This window comes from Aristolochia californica, unplaced genomic scaffold (assembly GCF_029961685.1).
Source record: "Aristolochia californica isolate CCGP_79_NKW_82.1479 unplaced genomic scaffold, dmAriCali1.0.hap1 SCAF_2, whole genome shotgun sequence".
Taxonomy (NCBI): Eukaryota; Viridiplantae; Streptophyta; class Magnoliopsida; order Piperales; family Aristolochiaceae; genus Aristolochia; species Aristolochia californica.
In genome coordinates, this window is record NW_027181881.1 from 43,957,881 (window position 1) to 43,978,446 (window position 20,566).

At 38.9% G+C, this 20,566-nt stretch overlaps 3 protein-coding genes across 7 annotated transcripts; 1 reads left to right on the top strand and 2 right to left on the bottom strand.

Annotated features, from left to right (window-relative positions):
* Nucleotides 1-4,110: 4,110 nt before the first annotated feature.
* Nucleotides 4,111-8,629, bottom strand: LOC137955513 (type I inositol polyphosphate 5-phosphatase 10-like). 3 transcript variants are annotated; one of them, XR_011113162.1, is made up of 14 exons: nt 8,478-8,629; nt 8,230-8,348; nt 7,948-8,023; nt 7,137-7,199; nt 6,963-7,050; nt 6,747-6,851; nt 5,937-6,507; nt 5,659-5,852; nt 5,441-5,549; nt 5,178-5,326; nt 4,865-5,083; nt 4,560-4,730; nt 4,261-4,360; nt 4,111-4,141 (listed from the first exon to the last, which is right to left on the bottom strand). XR_011113162.1 is itself a non-coding variant. In XM_068802486.1 (12 exons), exons 2-12 carry the CDS (start codon nt 8,257-8,259, stop codon nt 4,724-4,726), a joined length of 1,611 nt encoding a protein of 536 aa, XP_068658587.1. In that variant the 5' UTR covers nt 8,260-8,348; nt 8,478-8,629; the 3' UTR covers nt 4,200-4,723. The 3 variants fall into 3 exon arrangements, 1 of the variants encoding a protein (XP_068658587.1); XR_011113161.1 differs by lacking the exon at nt 4,111-4,141 and having other exon boundaries at nt 4,200-4,360; XM_068802486.1 differs by lacking the exon at nt 4,111-4,141 and having other exon boundaries at nt 4,200-4,730.
* Nucleotides 8,630-14,445: 5,816 nt separating this feature from the next.
* LOC137956785 (uncharacterized) lies at nt 14,446-18,209 on the top strand. 3 transcript variants are annotated; one of them, XM_068804408.1, is made up of 7 exons: nt 14,446-14,502; nt 14,648-14,682; nt 15,368-15,466; nt 15,635-15,811; nt 16,650-16,748; nt 16,863-17,105; nt 17,333-18,209. In XM_068804408.1, the coding sequence occupies exons 3-7, from the start codon at nt 15,398-15,400 to the stop codon at nt 17,783-17,785; spliced, it is 1,041 nt and encodes a 346-aa protein (XP_068660509.1). In that variant the 5' UTR covers nt 14,446-14,502; nt 14,648-14,682; nt 15,368-15,397; the 3' UTR covers nt 17,786-18,209. The 3 variants fall into 3 exon arrangements, with proteins under 3 accessions (XP_068660509.1, XP_068660511.1, XP_068660508.1); XM_068804410.1 differs by lacking the exon at nt 14,446-14,502 and having other exon boundaries at nt 14,564-14,682; nt 17,333-17,526; nt 17,626-18,209; XM_068804407.1 differs by lacking the exon at nt 14,446-14,502 and having other exon boundaries at nt 14,564-14,682.
* Nucleotides 18,210-18,792: 583 nt separating this feature from the next.
* Nucleotides 18,793-20,566, bottom strand: LOC137956997 (protein PHYTOCHROME KINASE SUBSTRATE 4-like). The gene has a single exon (XM_068804690.1). The coding sequence runs from the start codon at nt 20,550-20,552 to the stop codon at nt 18,897-18,899; it is 1,656 nt and encodes a 551-aa protein (XP_068660791.1). The 5' UTR covers nt 20,553-20,566; the 3' UTR covers nt 18,793-18,896.

The following is a 20,566-nucleotide window of genomic DNA, read 5'->3' on the forward strand; positions in this document are numbered from 1 at the left end:
TTGCACGGAGAAGATGGTCTATGAGGATAGTGATGGACAAAGAATCTTTTGAGTAGTCTCGTTTTCCTACGGTTCTCAAACGCATTATAAAATTATTTAAAGGGGACATGTTGGATAAACGCTTTAATTATCTCCTCCGTTAATTTCCCTAATGCTATATAATGAAATTGACGGTTAAGAGTGAGGATTCTCATCTATTAATTTCTCAAACGCTGTAATTGTTGGTTGAGTTCCTCTTTTTGCATAGGAAAAGTCCTCTATAGCTACGACCTCGGAGATGATCTGAGAGACGGATTACGAGTAACTGTAATATTATGTATATAAATAGATATGTAAGTGTATGAAATAAAATGAGAAATAAAGAAAGATTTTACGATTTTATATGGTATCAGAGCGGGTCTCAACCAGAGATCGGCTTTGGAGACGACGTAGGGAGAAAAATCCGACGACGGAGATTCTTGTGCGTGTTGCTTCTTCGGCGCGAACAGATTGTTGAGAATGGAGACTTAAGCTTGGTGTCGGAGACCTCTCCCACTGTCGACAGCGTGAACAGATTGTTGAGAATGGAGGCTTGAGCTTGGAGTCGGAGACCTCTCCCATTGTCGACGGCGCTCACAAGGACAATGGCCTGCGTGAATAGATTGTTGAGAATGGAGGCTTAAGCTTGGAGTCGGAGACCTCTCCCATTGTCGACGACGCTCACAAGGACGATGGCCTGCGCAACGAGAAATTTCTCATCCCGCGTGGCTCAGAGGCAGCGTTGCGGGGACAATGAACTTTCGAAATCAAATCCCACTTTCCCACTACCGACGATGCTTGCGAGGACAATGGCTTGCGCAGCGAGAAATCTCTCGTCCCGCGCAGCTCAGAGGTATCGACGCGAGGACGATGAACCTTTGGAATTAAACTAGCACAGAATTAGGGAGCAGGATTTAATTTCAAAGACAAGCGACTCAGACCAGACCGGGTTAGGACCGAACCGGCCTCGGGCCTGACTCGAACTAAACTCATAATGGACCAGACTCTGACTCGGACTACACCAGACTTTGACTCAGACTACACCAGATTTGGAACGGACTCGACTCAAACTAGAATCAGACCAAGACTCGACCTATCCCAGGTAGTCGAGATGTATATCTCAGACAAAGACAAACTAGGGTATTTGAACGGTGATCTCCCTCAACCTCCTCAGACAGACCAACCAGGTAATGCTTTCCTCGGATCCACTAAGGAGGATGATTGTAGAGCATGGATACTTGACTCTAGAGCAACGGACCATATGACATTTTATGCAAATGATTTTTCTCAACACACTACTCAGCAAAATAGCATTACCAACGCTAATGGAATTATCTCTCCAGTAACAGGGGCTGGAACAGTGATGTTATCACCAACTCTATCATTATCTAATACAATACACGTGCCCTTTCTTTCTCACAAGTTACTATCAGTGAGTAAAGTTATCGACGAATTGAATTGTGTGGTTCTTATTTACTCTATATTTTGTCTTATTCAGGATATTCTCACCAAGGAGATCATTGGGTGAGGTGCAAAGAGAAGGGGGCTCTATTACATGGAATATTTCAATGTAGGTCGTGCATATCACATGCAGCACTCGAGCAACCTCAAATTGAAACAAATTTTGATGTGGCACAGTCAATTAGGCTATCCTTCATTTGGGTAATTGAAACATATGTTTCCCGATTTATTTTCGAATTTTCAGTTCTAGATTTTAACTGTGAGACTTGCATTCTAGCTAAAAGTCATCAAGTCAATTATCCGTTAAGTATGAATAAGATTGATAATCCCTTTGCTTTAATTCACTCTGATGTGTGGGATCCTTCCCCCAAAGATGTTAGGTCTAGTGTTTGTTGGTTTGTTATATTTGTTGATGAATGTGCATGAATAACTTGACTTTACTTGTTGAAACACAAGGATGAGGTCTTTCATACCTTTCAATCCTTTCATAAGATGATCCACACACAGTTATCTACCAACATTCGAATTCTTCGATATGATAATGGTGGAGAATATGTGAATCATTAGTTTCGTGATTAATTCCAACTTCATGGACTGATTCATGAAGCCTCGTGCCCCCAGACTCCTCATCAAAATGGTATTGCAGAGAAAAAAAATTGCCACATTCTTGAAATAGCACGAGCTCTTTTACTTGGGATTCAAGTGCATAACCATCATTGGCATGATGTTGTTACTACGACTATCAACCTCATTAACCGTATGCCTTTTTAAAATTCTTGAGTTTAAGACTCCCCTACAAGTCCTATCAAACGATGTTTCATTACCCTCGGTGCTCATGCTCCCCCCTTGAATTTTTGGTTGTGTTGTGTTTGTTAATCTCCATAAAAACCAGTGCTCGAAGCTTGATCCGTGTGTCATTCGGTGTCTGTTTTGGGATATGCGGTCCATCAAAAAGGGTATCGCTGCTACGATCCATCTACTCAACGTGTCAGAGTGGTTCCGTCCACTCTTGTAGGCGGTAGCTTTCCGCACCTAACAGATCGGTCTGTTGGGTTGTATTGGCTAGCCGCTGTCATGGTATCAGAGTTAGGTACGCCACGTCCCGCGTTCGAATCCCATGAGAGGCGGTCAAGAATAGGCGGGGTGGGTATCAGAGTGGTTCCGTCCACTCTTGTAGGCGGTAGTTTTTCGCACCTAACAGATCGGTTTGTTGGATTGTATTGGCTAGCCGCTGTCACAACTCACATATGTAATTATAGATATCATGTTTCTCTAATTTGAATCTTACTACTCGTCTGCTACATCCAATTCCTCTCTTCAGGAGGAGACACGAGAAGAATAGCTAAATTGGATGACATTTGATTGATTCAAGGACACTGATATAGCAACCACTATGGAACAAGATCTAGAGAAGATATCCTCAAAAATTGATGATGAAGCAGTTTCTCCTCAAAATTTTGTCACACCTCAAAATTCTAACGATATAGCTATTCCTGTTGGTTATGAATTATTTGTCGGGCGCAATTGAGGCAAACCACCAAACAAATATTCCCCCGAAGTGAAGGGAAACAAATCAAAATACCCAGACCAAGTGCCAACAGACAAAGGTATATATCAGAGGTTGGTTGAAAAACTTATTTATCTCTCCCATACACGACCTGATATCGCCTATGTAGTAAGTGTAGTAAGCCAATTCATGCATTGTCCTAGTGAAGATCATATGAATGTAGTGAATCAAATTCTTCAATACCTAAAGTCCTCCCCTGGGAAAGGACTTATGTTCTCAAAAAAAACATCAACTAAGGGTTGAAGGTTATACAGATGCTGACTGGGTAAAAAATATTTCAGATAGAAGATCCACTTCAGGCTATTTTACGTTTGTTGGGGGAAACCTAGTTACCTGGAGAAGTAAGAATCAGAAGGTAGTAGGGTTATCAAGTGTTGAAGCTGAGTTTTGTGGGATGGCTAAGGGTCTTTGTGAGCTTATTTGGCTTCGGAGATTATTAAGCGAAATTGGCTTTGGCCCAAAATATAAGATAAACTTATTCTACGATAATATGGCAGCTATTAATATTTCACATAACTCGGTTCAGTATGATCAGACTAAACATGTGGAAGTAGATCGACACTTCTTCAAGCAAAACCTTTGAGGCAAAGATAATTCGATTTTCATTTATTAAATCTGAAAACCAATTGGCAGACATACTTACAAAAACATTATACAGTAAGAATTTCTACAACTCACTTGACAAGTTGGGCATCAAAGATATATACGCACCAACTTGAGGGGTACTATTGGCGTAAGTTCCTCCATAGGACTTCTTCCTCTGGAACGGTCTTCCAGATCCGTAAAAACAGAGGAAGAAATCCTCTGTAGCTACGGCCTCGGAGATGATCCAAGAGATGGGTGACGAGTAACTGTAATATTATATATATATAAATAGAGACGTAAGTTAATGAAATAAAATGAGAAAGAAAGAAAGATTTTACGATTTTATAATAATTAGTAGCTGCTAATGGAGTTCTAATGAGGTACGAGACACTCTTCCCTTGGTTGTCACTTGCAGAGATAGTGAATGTCCAGAATGAAGAACTGTGCGCATTAATACTTCCAAGCAGAGCATCGGTCCTGTCAGTCGATTGCAAAAATAATGCCGTGGGTCTACATTTCATAAAGTAGCATGAGTTTGCTAGTTGATAAGGATACCATGAATCTGGAATACTTGACAACGCCACCAGATTTAACTCTCATAAAACATGGAAACAGAGAAGATAAGTTACACGTTTTTCTGACTCTTCATTTATGGCCAAATGGCAAGAAAGAATTGAAATAATACTCGTCAAGATGGGAGCTCAAGTCAGTCACAGCTTCAGGGACCCACTGCAGGATAGCACCCAAAAGAAAGCTATTGATATACAAAGAGATTTAGACTAGAAAATGAGAATGAAACGCAAGCGACCATCTGTTTCATATAAGCTAAGCTGTCAATCAAATGGACAGCACCTCACATGCTGTGACAGAAGACTCGGTGGCGATGGTAGTAAGCCATCCCTCAATTTTAATTTGAAGAAAGACTTACCCACTACTTAGCGATTCCCCGAACAGCTGTTCTTTTTGTCAAAAAATGCTTCTGCAGATTTATACAGTTTTCTTGCAGTTCCCAGGATAAGAAGCTCCTCTCTAAACATTGTCAGTTACGTAATTCACAAAAATAAGGTGAGATCTGTATGTAATTTCTCTGCTTCAGAACCTGAAGGACGAAAAAGGTCGAAGGGTATCAGTTGATGAACTACGGCATCCACGCAAAAACCACAACAGAAATAAACACGTTTCCTTTTATACTTCATCATTTATAGATTTGTCTGGTGACTTTGTGCTACTCACAAGGATTTGAAGGGCATATAGGTACTGCTTGAAGGCAAGAGCTCTTCCACCTCAACTTTCATGTTTGAACTGGGTAGACACTTGTTTGATCTGCTATCAAGTACCTCAACATCTACCACAAACACAGCACACACTGGCCGGTGATCTGAAAATCTTGACTCCCCACGAATATAAGATAATTGAGTTATTCCATCACCATGCCATAGTATTCTATCACACCTGGAAGTTTTACCAGAAGCTTTAAATTAAGATACATCTAAAATTGAACAGAGTTGGTCATATATGCAAAACAAGTTCTGCAGGCACCAGTTACCATGCAGGAGTTCGTCGTTTTTTCTTTGATGTTATGGTCTCTCCAGCATATGCATCAGAGTTGTATGAGTATTTGTATGTTGGAGCAAAGTAGATTTTCCCTTCATGCCATCTCTTGAATACACGCCCTGCTTCTCTCTCGATTTTAAGCTATCAAAGGAAATGAGCTCTCTATCAGCAATCTCTCTCTCTTATCGTCCTTAAGATATATCCCATGATTTATAAAGACAATTGTGATCAGCTCTAACATGAGATCAAGCATACCTGATCCTTTTCAAGAAGGGCATGCCAGTCATTATCCTCAAGAAGCTTTCTGGTTTCAGAGTAGCTCAAAGCAATTCGGTAATTCAGATCTCCCAACCATATGATCCGGCTGAAGGAAGCAAGTCCATATGGAGGAAAAAGAACACATTACGACAACATTGATGAGAGTCATTGTGTCAAACTCAAACTCGAAAGCCTAGCACAGAAAAGCAGCTTACTCATGTTCAAGAATTTTTTCAGGTATCCTTCGGTTAGGCGTTTTGCAGATTCTTGGGAATTGGGTATTCTTCAAGATTTCTATGACATCCAAGTTTCTCCTCAACTCATCTCCTTCCTTTTCCCCTGAAGCGAGGTGACTGCACACAAAGCAGAAACTTGTTTGATGCAAATACATGCTCACTGAGATGCAACCCTACAAACAAAAAGAAATAATTAAATAAAAATAGAATTGGAATCAGAAGAGCAATTGGATAGGTAAACAGAAATTTTGTTTTACCTTGTTGCCAAGGCAACCCATGATCCCACGACCCATGCAAGAGAGTCTCAAATGGCTAATATGTTGGACAAGTTCCTTTCTCACCCAGATTGTTAAAAAAATACCAACCATTTGCTTACTTGCTATCAGGCTATATTTCAAGTGATTATTGAATGAAGCAGAGGGTATTTCAGTCACCATAAAACCATTTGTCCCATCTTCCTCCTCCGATGAAGAATCCTCTTGCCGTACTATTGCTTCTTGACACCCAAAACATGATTCCTTAGCATATTTCTTCTCTACTTCATGAGGGCAATTACAGATCTTAAGCTTCCTTCCTTTTTCTGTCCTGAAACTTTTGCTTACAGTTTTGAGTGAAGGCTTCTGAAAGAACAAGAAGCTGGTAGGACTTTTTGAATCTCGAGAAGCTTGGGAGCCTACAGACGTACAGAGATCAGATGAGGAATCCAAGGCCATTGAACATTCCGTTTTGTTGAGAGATTGGTTTATCAGGGAGAGCCATTTTGCTGCTGGTTCATTGTCTTCTATGACTAGAACATTTCCTGCGTTTAGTGGGACTATTTCCTGAAAGCTGAAAATATCAAACACCACGAGCGAAGGCAAACAGCAAAATATATTAGTCAGGAAACAAGTGCAAAAAATTGATAAAAGATAGAATAATCGATAAGAAAAAGAAAAAGAACCCAATGGTGTAAAAAGCTACAAACTTTTTTAAATCCCAGAGACATCATGGAGACCAATATTGGGTGGAAAAATAAATCCTTACTTCGACAAACTAATTTGCATCAAGTTTGAGAAAGTATAGCGTACCCTAAGACATAAATGTCTGACTCCTTATCAACTTGAAGAAAATTGTCAAGATTCAGCCCTTTGTGAGGTGTTTTCCCTCCTACATTCCATGTTGCCACAAATGTCCTGGAAAAGTATGTAAAAGAGAGCAATAAATAAACCGTACCGATTATGAGAAAAAAATCATAAAATTGGATGAATTAAATAAGCAATGAACAGAAAATTGAATGCCAGTACCGCAAGGACTGACACTGAACGATCTTTGTTGCTGGCAGTCTCAAACCTCTGAAATTCATAGTCCCCGCTCTGAAGTTCGAGTCCGTTGCTGCAATTACAATACTCGAATAAATAACCAAGAAAGAGGGAAAATTATGAACGAAAGAGGCTGTCAGGCACTGTGGACTTCCATACCGGAGATGCTTTTCTTCAAAAACGGAGGAATAGCTGAGCAAGCAGGGTCTCCGTCAATTTCCCCTTTATTTCATCACATGAAAGGGAAAAATAAGAACCAGGCGTACATGCAGAGAACACGAGCAAAAAGAACAGAGCTATGCACAAAGCGAAAATAAAAGGGGCTCTTTTTGGTTTAAAAGATAAAAAACACCATAAATTGCATCCTATAATACAGCTTCGTAGAGTGAAGGAGAAATTTAGCTACAGCCATTTAACAATTTTGGATATTGTCTTCTTCTTCCCTTTGCCCTTCTGCTTTATCTGGGAGCGAGTCGTTCCAAACGTTTGTTTCGGAGTTCAGAACCAGAACTGGAAGAAACTGACTACCGGTTTACATGAAGAAAGATGAAGTTGGGACCATCTTCACATGGCGACCATACTACCGGATGTCCCTGATCATATGGGAATGGAAACATCATTTTCACAATGAAAGTCCGTATGCGGTTGGGTAAGAAGTTCTTGTTATTGTCTGACATTGAAAATGAAACTGACGTATACCCCCATATGCACCACATAAATCACGCTCACTATTTGCAAGTTCATAAAAGCACTCTCTGCCCAGAAACTCACTAACCTCGAAGTCATTATAGCGGAGAAAACAATTTCGTTCTCATGCGGAAGCACTATCAAACAACAACGCGTTGTTGAACTTACGGATAAGAAGCTGTCTATAAAAAGTATAAACCTTTCAGAAATCAGGTATCGGTAAAAATCCATTCAAGGCTAACAATCCCTATATATGAAGAAAATGCGATTACAGTTAACTTACCAGAAGAGTTGCAAGAGTCTTCGTCTTCATTCCTTCTACACTTCTCTTTTGTAGTAAAGATTTTTGGAATCAAAGACTGCAAGTCCCATCAATCAGCTCAATATAATACCCCATCATCCAAAGAATAAAAGCTACCCATTTACGGGGTGATAAAAGAAAAACCACTTAAGTCATTTTCCATCATTAGATATTCCAAGGTTTCGATTCTCTAAAGAAAGAAAAGAAGTACAAACTGTAATCTGGAATTAGCATCCAAAGCCGGAAACACGAGACAGAACGAACCTTCTTTTTCTTACTGCTCTCAAGGGTCATATCTTCGAGACCTCTATTTCCTTCTCCGAAGTTACTGGGAAGTTTAGCAATCAAATTTTAGACGTCAACAAAGTGAAACCCATAAAGTCCTGCACAAATTAGTTCGGGGTACTTGATGAAAAGGCGGGAGGATTTTTCTTTGCATGCTCCTTAACAACAAGTAAAGCAATAAACTTGGAAAAAAAAGCTGAAGAAGTAATATCCCTCGTTCCTCTTACAATGAAAATCCATTGCTAGTAATTCACTCGTTTGCGTCTCATAAGAGGCTAATAATCGATTCGTTTGCGTCTCACCGGAAACCGAAGTCATTCTGCAAAATCGACCGTATCAACCTCCAACGATTACTTCCAAGAGCATCCGAACTCCAGAAACGTCTGTAATCCAAACACAAAAAAGAAGGAAAACCATTAGCATGGCCATGGGAAAACTTATAATGTGATGAAATTAATTTCTTTACCTTAAGAACAGAGAATGAGACTAGAAGAAAATACAAAAATAATGAACGAGAATCTCATGTCTTAAATGATAAAACAACAAAAGCGACCTGCTAGAAATATTGAAAACAACGAGAACCTAAGGAATTGCTCCAATGCACAGCAAGACAGAACCGAATTGCCCTTTGAAGAATTGGAAATAAGAAAGCAGAAGAGAAAAAAATGGGACATAAAACGCCCAAAACAACCAATTCTGCCTCAAGGAAGTCAAACAGCTGGAATATTTTTGTTTTCTGCATAAGGAAAAGGAAAACCAACGGGCAATGTCGGATACTTTAAAAAGGATAACACGCTATCACCTCAGATATCTCACTTTTCTCCATCAAAGCGCTTCAAGCTTCATGTAAGAAGACGAAATCACCAATACCTTGTTGCCACTGAATCCATTGTCATCAATCATACACAGAAGCAGAAGAAGAGCCCCATCAATGCAAAACAACCAAAATCACACAATCCGGGAGAGATTTCTCGAGGTTAACGAGGATCCAACTGCCCCGAAGATTAAAAAATCAGAAAGTGCATGAAAAGAGCCTGAATATTGGAGTTGTAGAACTCCCGAGTATTGTTCCTAATTCGGAGCATCGAAATTTACGACGGATTTGTAGACTTCACGTGTAAGGCTTCGGTTGCCTGAAGATGCAGTCAAAAGCGGTCATCCACCGTGCGGGAATTCCTTTTAGAGTTTTCAAAGAGGACAGGATGTTTCTTTTCTCTACCGATCTTATTTTTTTTCTTTCAGAATTACTAGGAAAGGCCGTACTTTCGTCTCCTTCTTCTTGTCCACCATCTCTTGCTCTCTTTCATCCGGAACGAATAAGGCGCCTGAAAACCGGTTTCTTCTTAACAGTCCCCACGAGCTTCCTCGATCTGGGAGAGAAAGATTTTGAGTAGGGAAGAAACAAAAGCTCTGATGCCGGATTCTGAAACAGCCTCTGTTTTTACGAGGACGCGGTCTTTCTTAGGCGAAGCAGGACTCCAAGTTTCAATGGCTCCTGTCGAAGAAAGGTCGGGAGTACACGTAATTTCATTACTCCTGCCCCATGTCTCGACTATTTTACCTACCCAGGTGAAATGGAGCGAACAGGCGGCGAGTTTTGAAAATGCTCTGTTAAGTCCCTGATTTTTGGGAAATTTTGAGTAGTGACCCACAATTAGTTGTGAGGTAAATGTTTAGTGAATCTCTTTCCTGATCAGTTCCATAAAAGTTGAACCGAAAAGGGAGTTGCTCCATTAGGTTATCATAATCAAATAGGAAAAATTAGCTGTTGTTTTGTCAGTGATGGTTGTTTTTTTATGATGCGGAAAGCACGTCTTTGGTTTTTAAGGAGCTGGTGAATGAAAAGAAAGAATTAATGTTTAAACAGAAAAGGAACGTGGATGGAAGCAGTCTAATCTAAAGAGCCAGACACTGCCAGGTTGTGAAACTGAGGGGAAATGGTCCATGTGGCAAAACAGGCACTGTGGTTCTCATCCAGAATGAAAAAGCAAGATAGACTACTGGAAAGCGGAAATAAGGGTCCAGTTGCACTGACAGGCTTGATGAATCAAAGCTTGAAGGCAAATGGGTCGCAACTTTTTTTCTTTTCTGAGTATCCATTATGGGGTTTCATTGACCAATGTGCTCTGCTTTTTAAAGGGATGCGATAGAATTTATACTGCTATAAAATCATCCCTAAAAATTCTGATATTTAAGGCAGTTTTGTTTGACAGATCCGTGCTGATAATCGCTCATTTTCTCCATAAAAAACCAAATGTTCTTTATAGAAATAAAATATAGGTCAAATGTAGGAAAACCAGTGATCATATTTATCCAAACAATACCACTGTGTAGTGTGCATTTATGACATAAAAGCGAAATGTTGATAGAAAATTGGACCACTGATTTTGTGGGTCCAAAGAGACCGACCACTCTGTATGGCTGATCTGAATTCTGAGCAGCTCAACCATAAAACCCGCAAGGAACTAAGGAAGTCAATGTTACAGAAGGTGGTTAGTTATCAGGTCATCCAATCCGATGGTTCTAAACATTCCACTGGCCAATGAAAGCGAGTTATCTTCAGAAATTGATTAAATGGTTCATCTGTTGGCAGAAACCAGTCTGCGTTTGCTGCTGCTAGCCGACAAAGAGAAATATTACAGAGGAAAGCAAATTCAGTTGAGTTACCACCTATCGTTAATGGACCAGAACACCCCCACAACAGTACCTAAATTTTCCATGTCAAACGAAAGAAAAAAGGGACGGTGAATGTAAACTTTGCCGACATGGTGAACGGGATCCAGTTACAGAAGTCGGGTAATATTATAAAAAAAGAAGAGGAGAATCCGGATGTGATGACTGCAAAGGCGGTTAGTCGATTCAGAGAAAGGCGTTTTTCTTTTTGCCTTTCAATGCTATCTGGTTAGTTAGATCGAGAGTAGAGACGGGAGCAGAAAAGTCATTGAAAAAGTTGCATTAAAAGTTGACCTTAAGATTTGGCCAATAAAATCTCTCGCGGAAGTTTCACTTTGCCGGATACCAAAAGCACAAACTCCGTAGAAAACCAAAAGCCAGAAGTTGGACGTGAAAGAGAAGAAACCGATCGAGAGATGGTAGAAAATTAAAGAAAAACGTAAAAGTTCGAAGAGAGAAACTGAAACTTACTGGATTTCGAGCTTTTTTGAGTGTTTTTTTTCTCACATCGACAATCGGCAATCTCAGTCTCTCTTTTATCTTTCGACATGCTTTGAAGAATCGAAACTGGCCAATCTCCCCGGTCAAAGCCTCGAACCCTCGCCTGAATCGCTCCAAGGATGATAAAGATCGCCGTAATCGAAGCTTTCCGACTAAACTCACCAGAGTCAAATTCCCGATGTATCAGACTGTAATTACCATCCGTCATCAGATTCCAGTGAGTAGAAAATTATCTTCTTCCAGCTTTTGGACTGATTTGGCAGATCTGACAACGAACGGTATCTATCTGCCGATAAGTTTAACCTCCGGATCTGTTAATGAATTGACAAAGATAACCTTGACAGCTGCAAAGGACGTGGACGTCATTTGAATTGATTTGTGGATAGTGAGGGCAGTTTACGCTCTGTAACCTGCAGCGACGTCGCACGCACTAACTTAGGACGTTCACCCACAGAAATCCAAGTTGTTTGGTCTTAGGTAATGATTCATGTGCGAAAAATGTCTGGGTCGTTGAGTTGGGAACTGATATGGAAGAGTTGAAATTAAGAAGCATTTAGGTATCCTTTCATTTGTCAATTAGTAAGAAAAGTCATCAGTCAACTATAGATTTCATAAGTTGATGTAAACTAATTGAGATTAGATCACATAAAGAAGAGCTGAATCAGCTAAATTAAATAATAAAAAATAGATATATTATCTATTTTCATTTTATTTAATAAATGGGTAAATAGATAAAGGGGTTAAATTACTCAATTAATAAATGACGAACAAAAAAATAAAATAATCAGATAAAATTGATACATAAGGAATAGAAGTAAAGAATAAAGGCTTTCAATACCGGATTGATATTCAAAGGGAAATATGCTTTCAAGCTGCTTCGTTGTAAAATAGACGCGTTTTAGACCGGAGAACCACACGAGTATATATTCTTTGTGAAAAGTTGCGTGTTTGAGCAAAATCTACTTTGAACGACGAACTTTTCTCTCAGAAGACAATTTTATCAAGTGGAGGAAGATGCCGTCTCACATAAAATCTGCAGGCGGAAGCTGATTCGAGCTGGATTCTAGCCCATTTCTGTTACAAATATCCGCTGGATTCGAGCCCATAATGAAACACTTTCTTATGTTAGTGCCCATAATGAAAAAGAGAATGAGTTACTTTTTGTAATATACTTAAATAGATCATATACCTAAACAGATAATTAACCAAAACAAATATGGTTATTACCCTAATAATTAATTTAATGTAAAATTAAAATATATTAATATATTAAATAAATAAAAATATTATTTTATTAATAAATTAAGATAGATTATAATTTAGTCTAAATTAATACAATAATTACGCATGAAAATTAACTATGCACTAATTAGTTATATAAAAAAAAGATAAATAAAAAGTAACAAATCAAATTAATGAATATAATAATTAAATAAATATAATATTTTATTAATAACATAAGATAGATTTTTACGTAGTATTAATTAATAACAACGCTAGGGAGGCGAAGAGTGAGAAGGTAGGAAGGAGCGTTGACACAAAGGAAATGGGATGAACCAAGATTTTCATAGGAATGCTGATTCAACCACTTTAGGGGGGAGTCTAGAATGAATTCCACTTCTTTTGAATCACGTCAGGTAATTGAATCAAACAAAAATCGAGGAAAGCTGATTCAGACCTTTTTTCGAATCATTAACAAGAAGTGCGGGATGCGCGTTCCTCTCGGCCTCCCTCTCATCTCCCTCTTGACCTTCGTCGCAAAGCACGGGAGGTCGAGCCTCTGTCGTAGAGCCTGTCGGCCTCTCGACCTCTCTTCTCCCTCTCGATGTACCGTCAGAGTGCCGCCTCTGTCGTCATTGCCCACTGGCCCGCCGTAGTCTCCCCCCATCATTGGTGTTGAGGAAGATGATGCACAGCGTGAGGAAGACGAAGTTTAATTTTTTTTTAAGTTAGAAAAAATTAAACCAGTGTCATAAAAATAATAATCTATATTTTTATGTATAAAATAATTATTTTTATTTATTCAGTATATTCATTTTTATAATTACTGTATTAAATAAGTGATTTAATAGTCATAGTTAAAATATTGTTAAAATAAATATTTGATAAATTATTTTGCTTTAATTATCCCATTGCTATAATTAATTAAACCAATGGTTTTAAATTTTTTGACAATATATTATTAATTAATAATACATAAAAATATATATTATGTTATTGATAAAATAATATTTATTTATTTATTATATTATATTAACTTTTTATTACTGTATTAAATTAGTGGTTTTTAATGTTAAAATATATCTTATGTTATTAAAAAATAATTTATTTATTTATTATATTCGCTTATGTTATTTTTTACTTTTATTTAGTTATTTTTAATAATTTATTCTAGTCACACGTAATTATTGTATTAATTTATAATAAACTATAATAATTAAGTAATATAATATAGTTTTTAATTAATTAGGATATTAATATATTTTAATACTACACGTTAAATCACTTATAAATATAGTAACGATGTTTATTTTGGTTAATTATCTGTTTAGGAATATGTTCTATTTAAATATATTATAAAAAGTTACTCATTCTTTTTGTTATATCATACTTTTTATTTGGGACAATAACACTGAAATCTGTTTTCTAGTGCCTTTAAACTTATCTATACTAATACCCAAGGATGAGTTGAAGTTAAATTTAAATCAATTCGTTTAAGATAAATTAATTTTTTTCACTTCTTTTCAAGTTCATTTACCGGAGTTAAATTTAAATTAATTCGTTTAAGATAAATTAAATTTTTTCACTTCTTTTCAAGTTCATTTACCGGAGTTGATGCACTATTATCATGTCACTGGTCTGCCACCCATATTAAAACAGAACAAAGTAGACCACATATAGGCCCTGTTCGTAAAAACATGCTAGTGCCTTCTGCAAGGGGTGCACAATACACCCTAATGCGCAAGCTGAATTTTCCTCGTACCAGTTTCTAGAAACCGAGACTTCACGAGTTTCTAGAACGAGACGGGTAGAATTCGTTTTTAGCGGTGGTAGCTGTCTCAGCCACCGGTCATACAGGTAAGCTCTTCTGAAACCCAAAAGATACCATCATCCTCCACATTTCCAACACTGCAATTTTTTTGGAGCGTCAGCTTGTTGGTGAAAATAAGGTAGTTATCGAGGGGTTCTCTTGCATATAAACTGATCGAGTTTTTGTGTACAGAGAGGTAGGGAGCTTCATCGTGTTTGTATTATAAGGTACGTGACTTCGCTGCGAAAGTTTTCTGTTCTTTCGGTTTGTTTTCTCTGCTGTAGTACTTTTTTCTTTCTGAGATTTTGTGATTTTGGGTTCTCTATCATGCCTATGAGCTTGAATACGGATGTTGTTTTTTCCTGAATGTTTCCTTGGATGCATACTTGGAATTGTTGATTTCTCTGGTTGTTTGCATTTATTTCACTGGAATCAGATACGCAGACCGTGCATGCTTGATTTGGAAACGTTCACGGAACCACTTGAGTATGCTTGCTGTATACGGCAATGTTTTTCCAACGTCAGTAACATTTCCATTCTCTTAGGCGTTCACGTTTGTGTTCGCTAGCTTTCAGTGACTGTCAGATTTTTCACCAGCAATCTTCATGTGGAAAGAGGACATGAGAGTTCTCTGCCACTCTGTTCCGATAAAAAATTGACCTTCAAAATTATCGCTGGCGATATAGTCTTTTCAGAAAATTTCAAAGCCAGTTGTTTAATTGGATGTTGCAAACATCTTTGGAACTCAATATTGAACAGATACAATGATGTCACCTATTGCCAATCGCCAATCGCCAAAAGATTTGCCATTTTGATGTGATGATTCAGTCGTTTGCTCTTTTGAATCTTTTGGACGTTCGGCATTCTGAAATTAATTAGATAGTATCTTCATTTCTCTGTTACTGCCTGTAGATTAGACAAAAACAGTATAATTTCGACTAGATGTCTTTCAAAAAGTTCAAAGGGGGCAGCATCGACCGAATTTTATCATTAGAAGAGCAACAACTGAAGGTATGCCTACTTTTTTGTTCAAAAGTTCTTTGTTTCTATCTCCATGGCAGATTAGCTGAATCAAAGATATAATAGACAAAAATGGAGAAAGGGGCGACAGCTGAAATGCACATTCACCAGTAAAGCAGTTTATACTAACAAGAACTTTTTTTTTTTTTTTTTAATCAGATTAATGAGGTTCGAAAGCTTCTGGGTTCTTTGAGTGAGGAGTTACCAAGCTTCTGTTCAGATGCTTCAATATCGAGGTTTCTTAGAGCAAGAAATTGGAACACCAAAAAAGCGAGCAAGATGTTCAAAGAGACCTTAAAATGGAGGCTGGAGTACAAACCAGATCAAATACACTGGGTATGAAAATATCACTATTATGTTTCCCAGATCTTGGTATTCTTACATCTTTTGAAAATGTTGTCCATATAGACTCCATATACACTAAACATCAAGTTATATAAATTGATGAGATGAAAATATCTCTTTACATATGGGATGCCCTAAGATTCCATTCAATAGTTTGCCAAACAGAGTTATCAAATCTATAACTTCATAGATATATTTCTTGGGTTAAACCCTTATTTTGAAAAACTAAGGAATTTAGCTGCTCCTGCTCAGGTGATAAGATTGTTCAATTATGCCAGTTCAAGAAACTATATGCTTCATTTCTCATCAGTAACTTCTAGTCTAAAAGTTATAAAACTTGTGACTGTGCCTGATATCATCAAAGAAACAGTCTTTCGTTGAATACATCTGTATTATACTACTTGTTTGTGACATTTTCATAGATATATTTCTTGGGTTAAACCCTTATTTTGAAAAACTAAGGAATTTAGCTGCTCCTGCTCAGGTGATAAGATTGTTCAATTATGCCAGCTCAAGAAACTATATGCTTCATTTCTCATCAGTAACTTCTAATCTAAAAGTTATAAAACTTGTGACTGTGCCTGATATCATCAAAGAAACAGAGTCATTCGTTGAATACATCTGTATTATACTACTTGTTGTGACATCATATACTGGTTTTGTCATCCAATTTCATCAACTGACAATTATCCCAGCTTTAGTATAGAAGATATAGCTAAAGCATGGGGCTTTTGTGAATTCTGTTCAGCTAAACATGACATTCGCACATATGTACAATACAACTTTTCCGTATGATTTTTCTGAAAGTCATTCATTTCTGCTTTCCTAGGAAGATGTAGCTCAAGAAGCTGAGACTGGAAAGCTCTACAAAGCTAACTATCTTGACAAGGAAGGAAGGGCAGTAATAATCTTGAGACCAGGTTTCCAGGTAACACAAGCAAATGATTTCATAACCCTTGTCTCAGACTAATTGAAGCTATATATAATCTTCATGACATTGATACCATTTCCTCCTCTTTCTTTTTGCCCTTTCTCCAATTAGAATTCAAGCTCAAAAAGAGGACAGATAAAGTTTTTGGTATATTCGTTGGAGAACACCATTCACAACTTGGCTCCTGGTCAGGATCAGATGGTGTGGCTGATTGATTTTACAAACTGGAACTTGTCAAGTATATCAGTGAAGGTGACGCAGGAAACAACACATATCTTACAAGACTATTACCCAGAGAGATTAGCTCTGGCAATTGTCTATAACCCCCCAAAAATCTTTGAATCATTTTGGAAGGTATGAGTGCAAATATTAACCTATTGCTGCAAGACGATATTAGTTGCATATCTATGACCCTGCCCATTTACCTGTCATGCAACCTATTTGTGAGCTAAATCTAAAGTGTCTCCTCTTTTCCCTAATTTTGACTTGAGCAATATTTTTTTTTTTTTGTCACATTCTACTTATTTTAGGTTTAAGCAGCATGGTTATGTAGTTTTAAATCACAACCTTGTGTTTTGTAGATTGTGAAACCTTTATTGGATACCAAGACATATAAGAAAGTGAGATTCGTTTACCCTGATGACCCAGAAAGTCAGAAGATAATGGAGGACCTCTTTGACAAGGACAAGCTGGAATCTGCACTTGGGGGCAGGAATTCGGTTGGATTCAGCTTCAAAGAGTATTCAGAACGGATGGAAGAGGAGGACAAGAGGAGGTTTGCCGACCAGAACTCCGATGTCCTTTGTCTGTCTCAGCAACAATCTCTTGTGTCTATTCTCCACGGACCTCAGGCCTTGATTTCCTCTGATCCCAGCTCTGATGAAGCTACTTCCTCAAGTGGGCCTCCTTCTCCAAATCCAAACACCACTGAGTCATCGGATGAGAAGATGCAAGGGGATGGCCCCCTTAGCTGTAAGAACTGCATCAAGATGCTAGAAGAAATCCCAACTGATAATCTTCAGGTAAATGAGTGAGCTCAGAGTGTACACTGAGACTAGCGGCAATCGTTTGCATCACATTCGAGTTTATGCCAAGGAGTAAGAAACTGCTACTACCGGAGCCCTCTCTCTCTCTCTCTCTCTCCCCCTTAATAAAACTCTTACATTTGATATATTTGCTAATGTTCTTGCTATTTAATTCTTCCTAGTAAGGAGTACCAGAACTGCAATTCTGTAAGATGGGCTTACTATGAAATGTATTTTATCATGAACGAAGAAAAAAAGTGATAGAACTGTAAAAAAATGAAGAGAAAACTGGTATGAACATTTCATTTTCTTTAATTCACGCACAGAATTCAGTCAGAACCGTAGGAAGAAGGGAAGAGAGGAGGAAAATCTATGCAAAGCAGAACTGTGTTTTTTTTTTCATTTACAATATCATGGACCAGGTTAATTCTGAATCATAAATCATTGTCTTCTTCTGCTTCTTGTACTCGTTTATAATTGGTTTTTTTTTTCTCATTTTACACCAATGAATCAAATCCGGATATTCGAACCTGGTCAAAGAAGTGCTGATTTGCTCTTGGATTCAAAGAACAGACTCAATCACATCGTCTTTTTCTTCTTTATTTTTCGGTTTTAAATGTCCAACATCCAAGATGGTTTTCAAGGCTTAAATTATCTTCTTCTTACTCTGACCGAGAGACGATCAGAGCTTAAAATTTTCTTTTTAGAACTAATTTTAATATTAATTTTATTATGGAATATGACTATTTAATTTATTATGTCATAATAAGATAAATTTAAAGTTGTCATAAAAACAGAAGAAAATGTGAGTAAAAAGAAATTGAATCTGAATTATTAGATCTATGGATATAATGGATGCAATTGAATTTAAGAAGCCATATCCTTTCGGTCTTTCATTAAATAAAATTAATTTATTATATTTATTAATGGATATTTTTAGTTATGAATCATGGATTTCTTTAAATTAGAAATAAAAAAAGGAAATTTTCTTTTGAGCCGAATGATTAACCCAATATTCCAATAATCAAATCCATCCACACAAATTTAAAGATTTAAGCACTATTAAGAAAAAAATTCACACGAGAGCCCCCATTGTAGCATCCCAACGTACGATTAATGCTTACCTACTGTTGTACGTGCGAGCCAAACGTGCGGATTTGGAACGTGCGAGAGAGGACTTCTCAGGGACTCTCGGCATGTGCACGGTGCTCCCGTTTGCCAATCTCGCCATCGCCGCGATCCGCCCCGATTCAACGGGATACTTTGGTGGGCCCATCCTAATTTGCTGATCAGGTCCACACTTGACAGGACGGGGCCCCACGCTCACGGCCTTCTCACCCTGGCAGCTCAACAGCCCCGTTCCCCGCTTCTTCCGCCCGGCGCCCCCGCTACCTCTGCCGACTTCCTCCTCCACCGTCCTCGTCTCTCCAAAATCCGACGCCGACGTCGAGAAGTTGGCCACGCTGCTGCGGTCGTGCCAGTCCGCGGTCGTGACGCTCCAGTCCACGCTCACCTCGCTCGGCTCATATATCTCCGTCGGTGCCACCGAAGTCGTCGTCTCGTCGAGGCTCCGCCGGAAATTCAGCAGCCCATTGCCGCCCCCGACATACCTGCTGATCTCTTCGAATGATTCTCTTCGACGATACATCGCGAACGAGGAGGTGGCGTTGGTGGAGAAGCTCTCGATCTCGAACAGGTCCGAGCTCGAGTCGCTTGCTATGTCGTCGTCGTCGGGTGTTCGGGCTTTTGGACTCGTCGGGAAAGTGAAGCTCCTGCGAGCTACGTCCCCGGGGAAGGGTGCCATCAACCGTCTTTGAAATTCACTTGATTTTCGGATTGTTGTGTCCTCCACCGTGAGCGGTGGCCGGAACACCTCTAACGACTTCCTCGGCGGCTCTTCCACTGCGATCCCAGACGCCGGTGGATTCAGAATTGGGAAAGAGAACCCACAGGCATCATTAAAGGACCTCCCGGAGGGAACAACTCGGCAACCTATATCCGCCGGGAAACTGCTTTCAGGAGAAAAGGTGGCCGAATTGCGGATTACCTTGGGCGAATTCCGGGCAACTACTTTCATTTTCTTAATTTCTTCTACTTCGAAGCCGCTGCTTTTCTCAGTACTCTCTTTGGATGCTTTCTCATGAACTGCCTCTTCCATTCGGACACTCTGCTGCTTCTGATTCGAACAACTTTTACGGGAAGACAAATTTGAAGGATGTGCGCTTCTGGGTTGAGAAAAAGTCTCTTCAACTTCGACTGATTTCTTCCCAGAGCAGGGGCACTTTCTTCTGAAGAGCCATTTCGTGGAAGAAGAACTCTTTCTCTGATCATCCAAAGGAAGATTTGTCATCGACACGGCTATAGACCCCGGAGGTTTTGATAAGAGACCAGTCTGGCTATTCCAACTAGCTTCAGAAGAAGCCATGGGAGTGGCGTTAAAAGAACCAGTTCTGTAGTTTCTTCCATACCCATCTACAGAAGACACGGAAGAGAGCCTGTGAATGGTAGAATAGTCGCATCTCTCAACGATTTTATCGAGATTTGGTGGTTTTTGAAGGTGTTTCTGATCTGGGTTTACGTTGAAATACTTCTCTGCATCGAAGATGCTGATCTCAGTGTCGTCGGCCGCCATTTGGTGAGAAACCCGGCCTTGGAAGGATTTGTAGGGTTGTTCAGGTCGAAGATAGGAAGCGAAGGAGACGTCTCTGAGGTTGGGTTTGGAAGGAAATGAAGGAAAGGTGGGAGAAGAGTCAACTGTCACTGCAAATCTCTCCATATCGCTCTATCCAA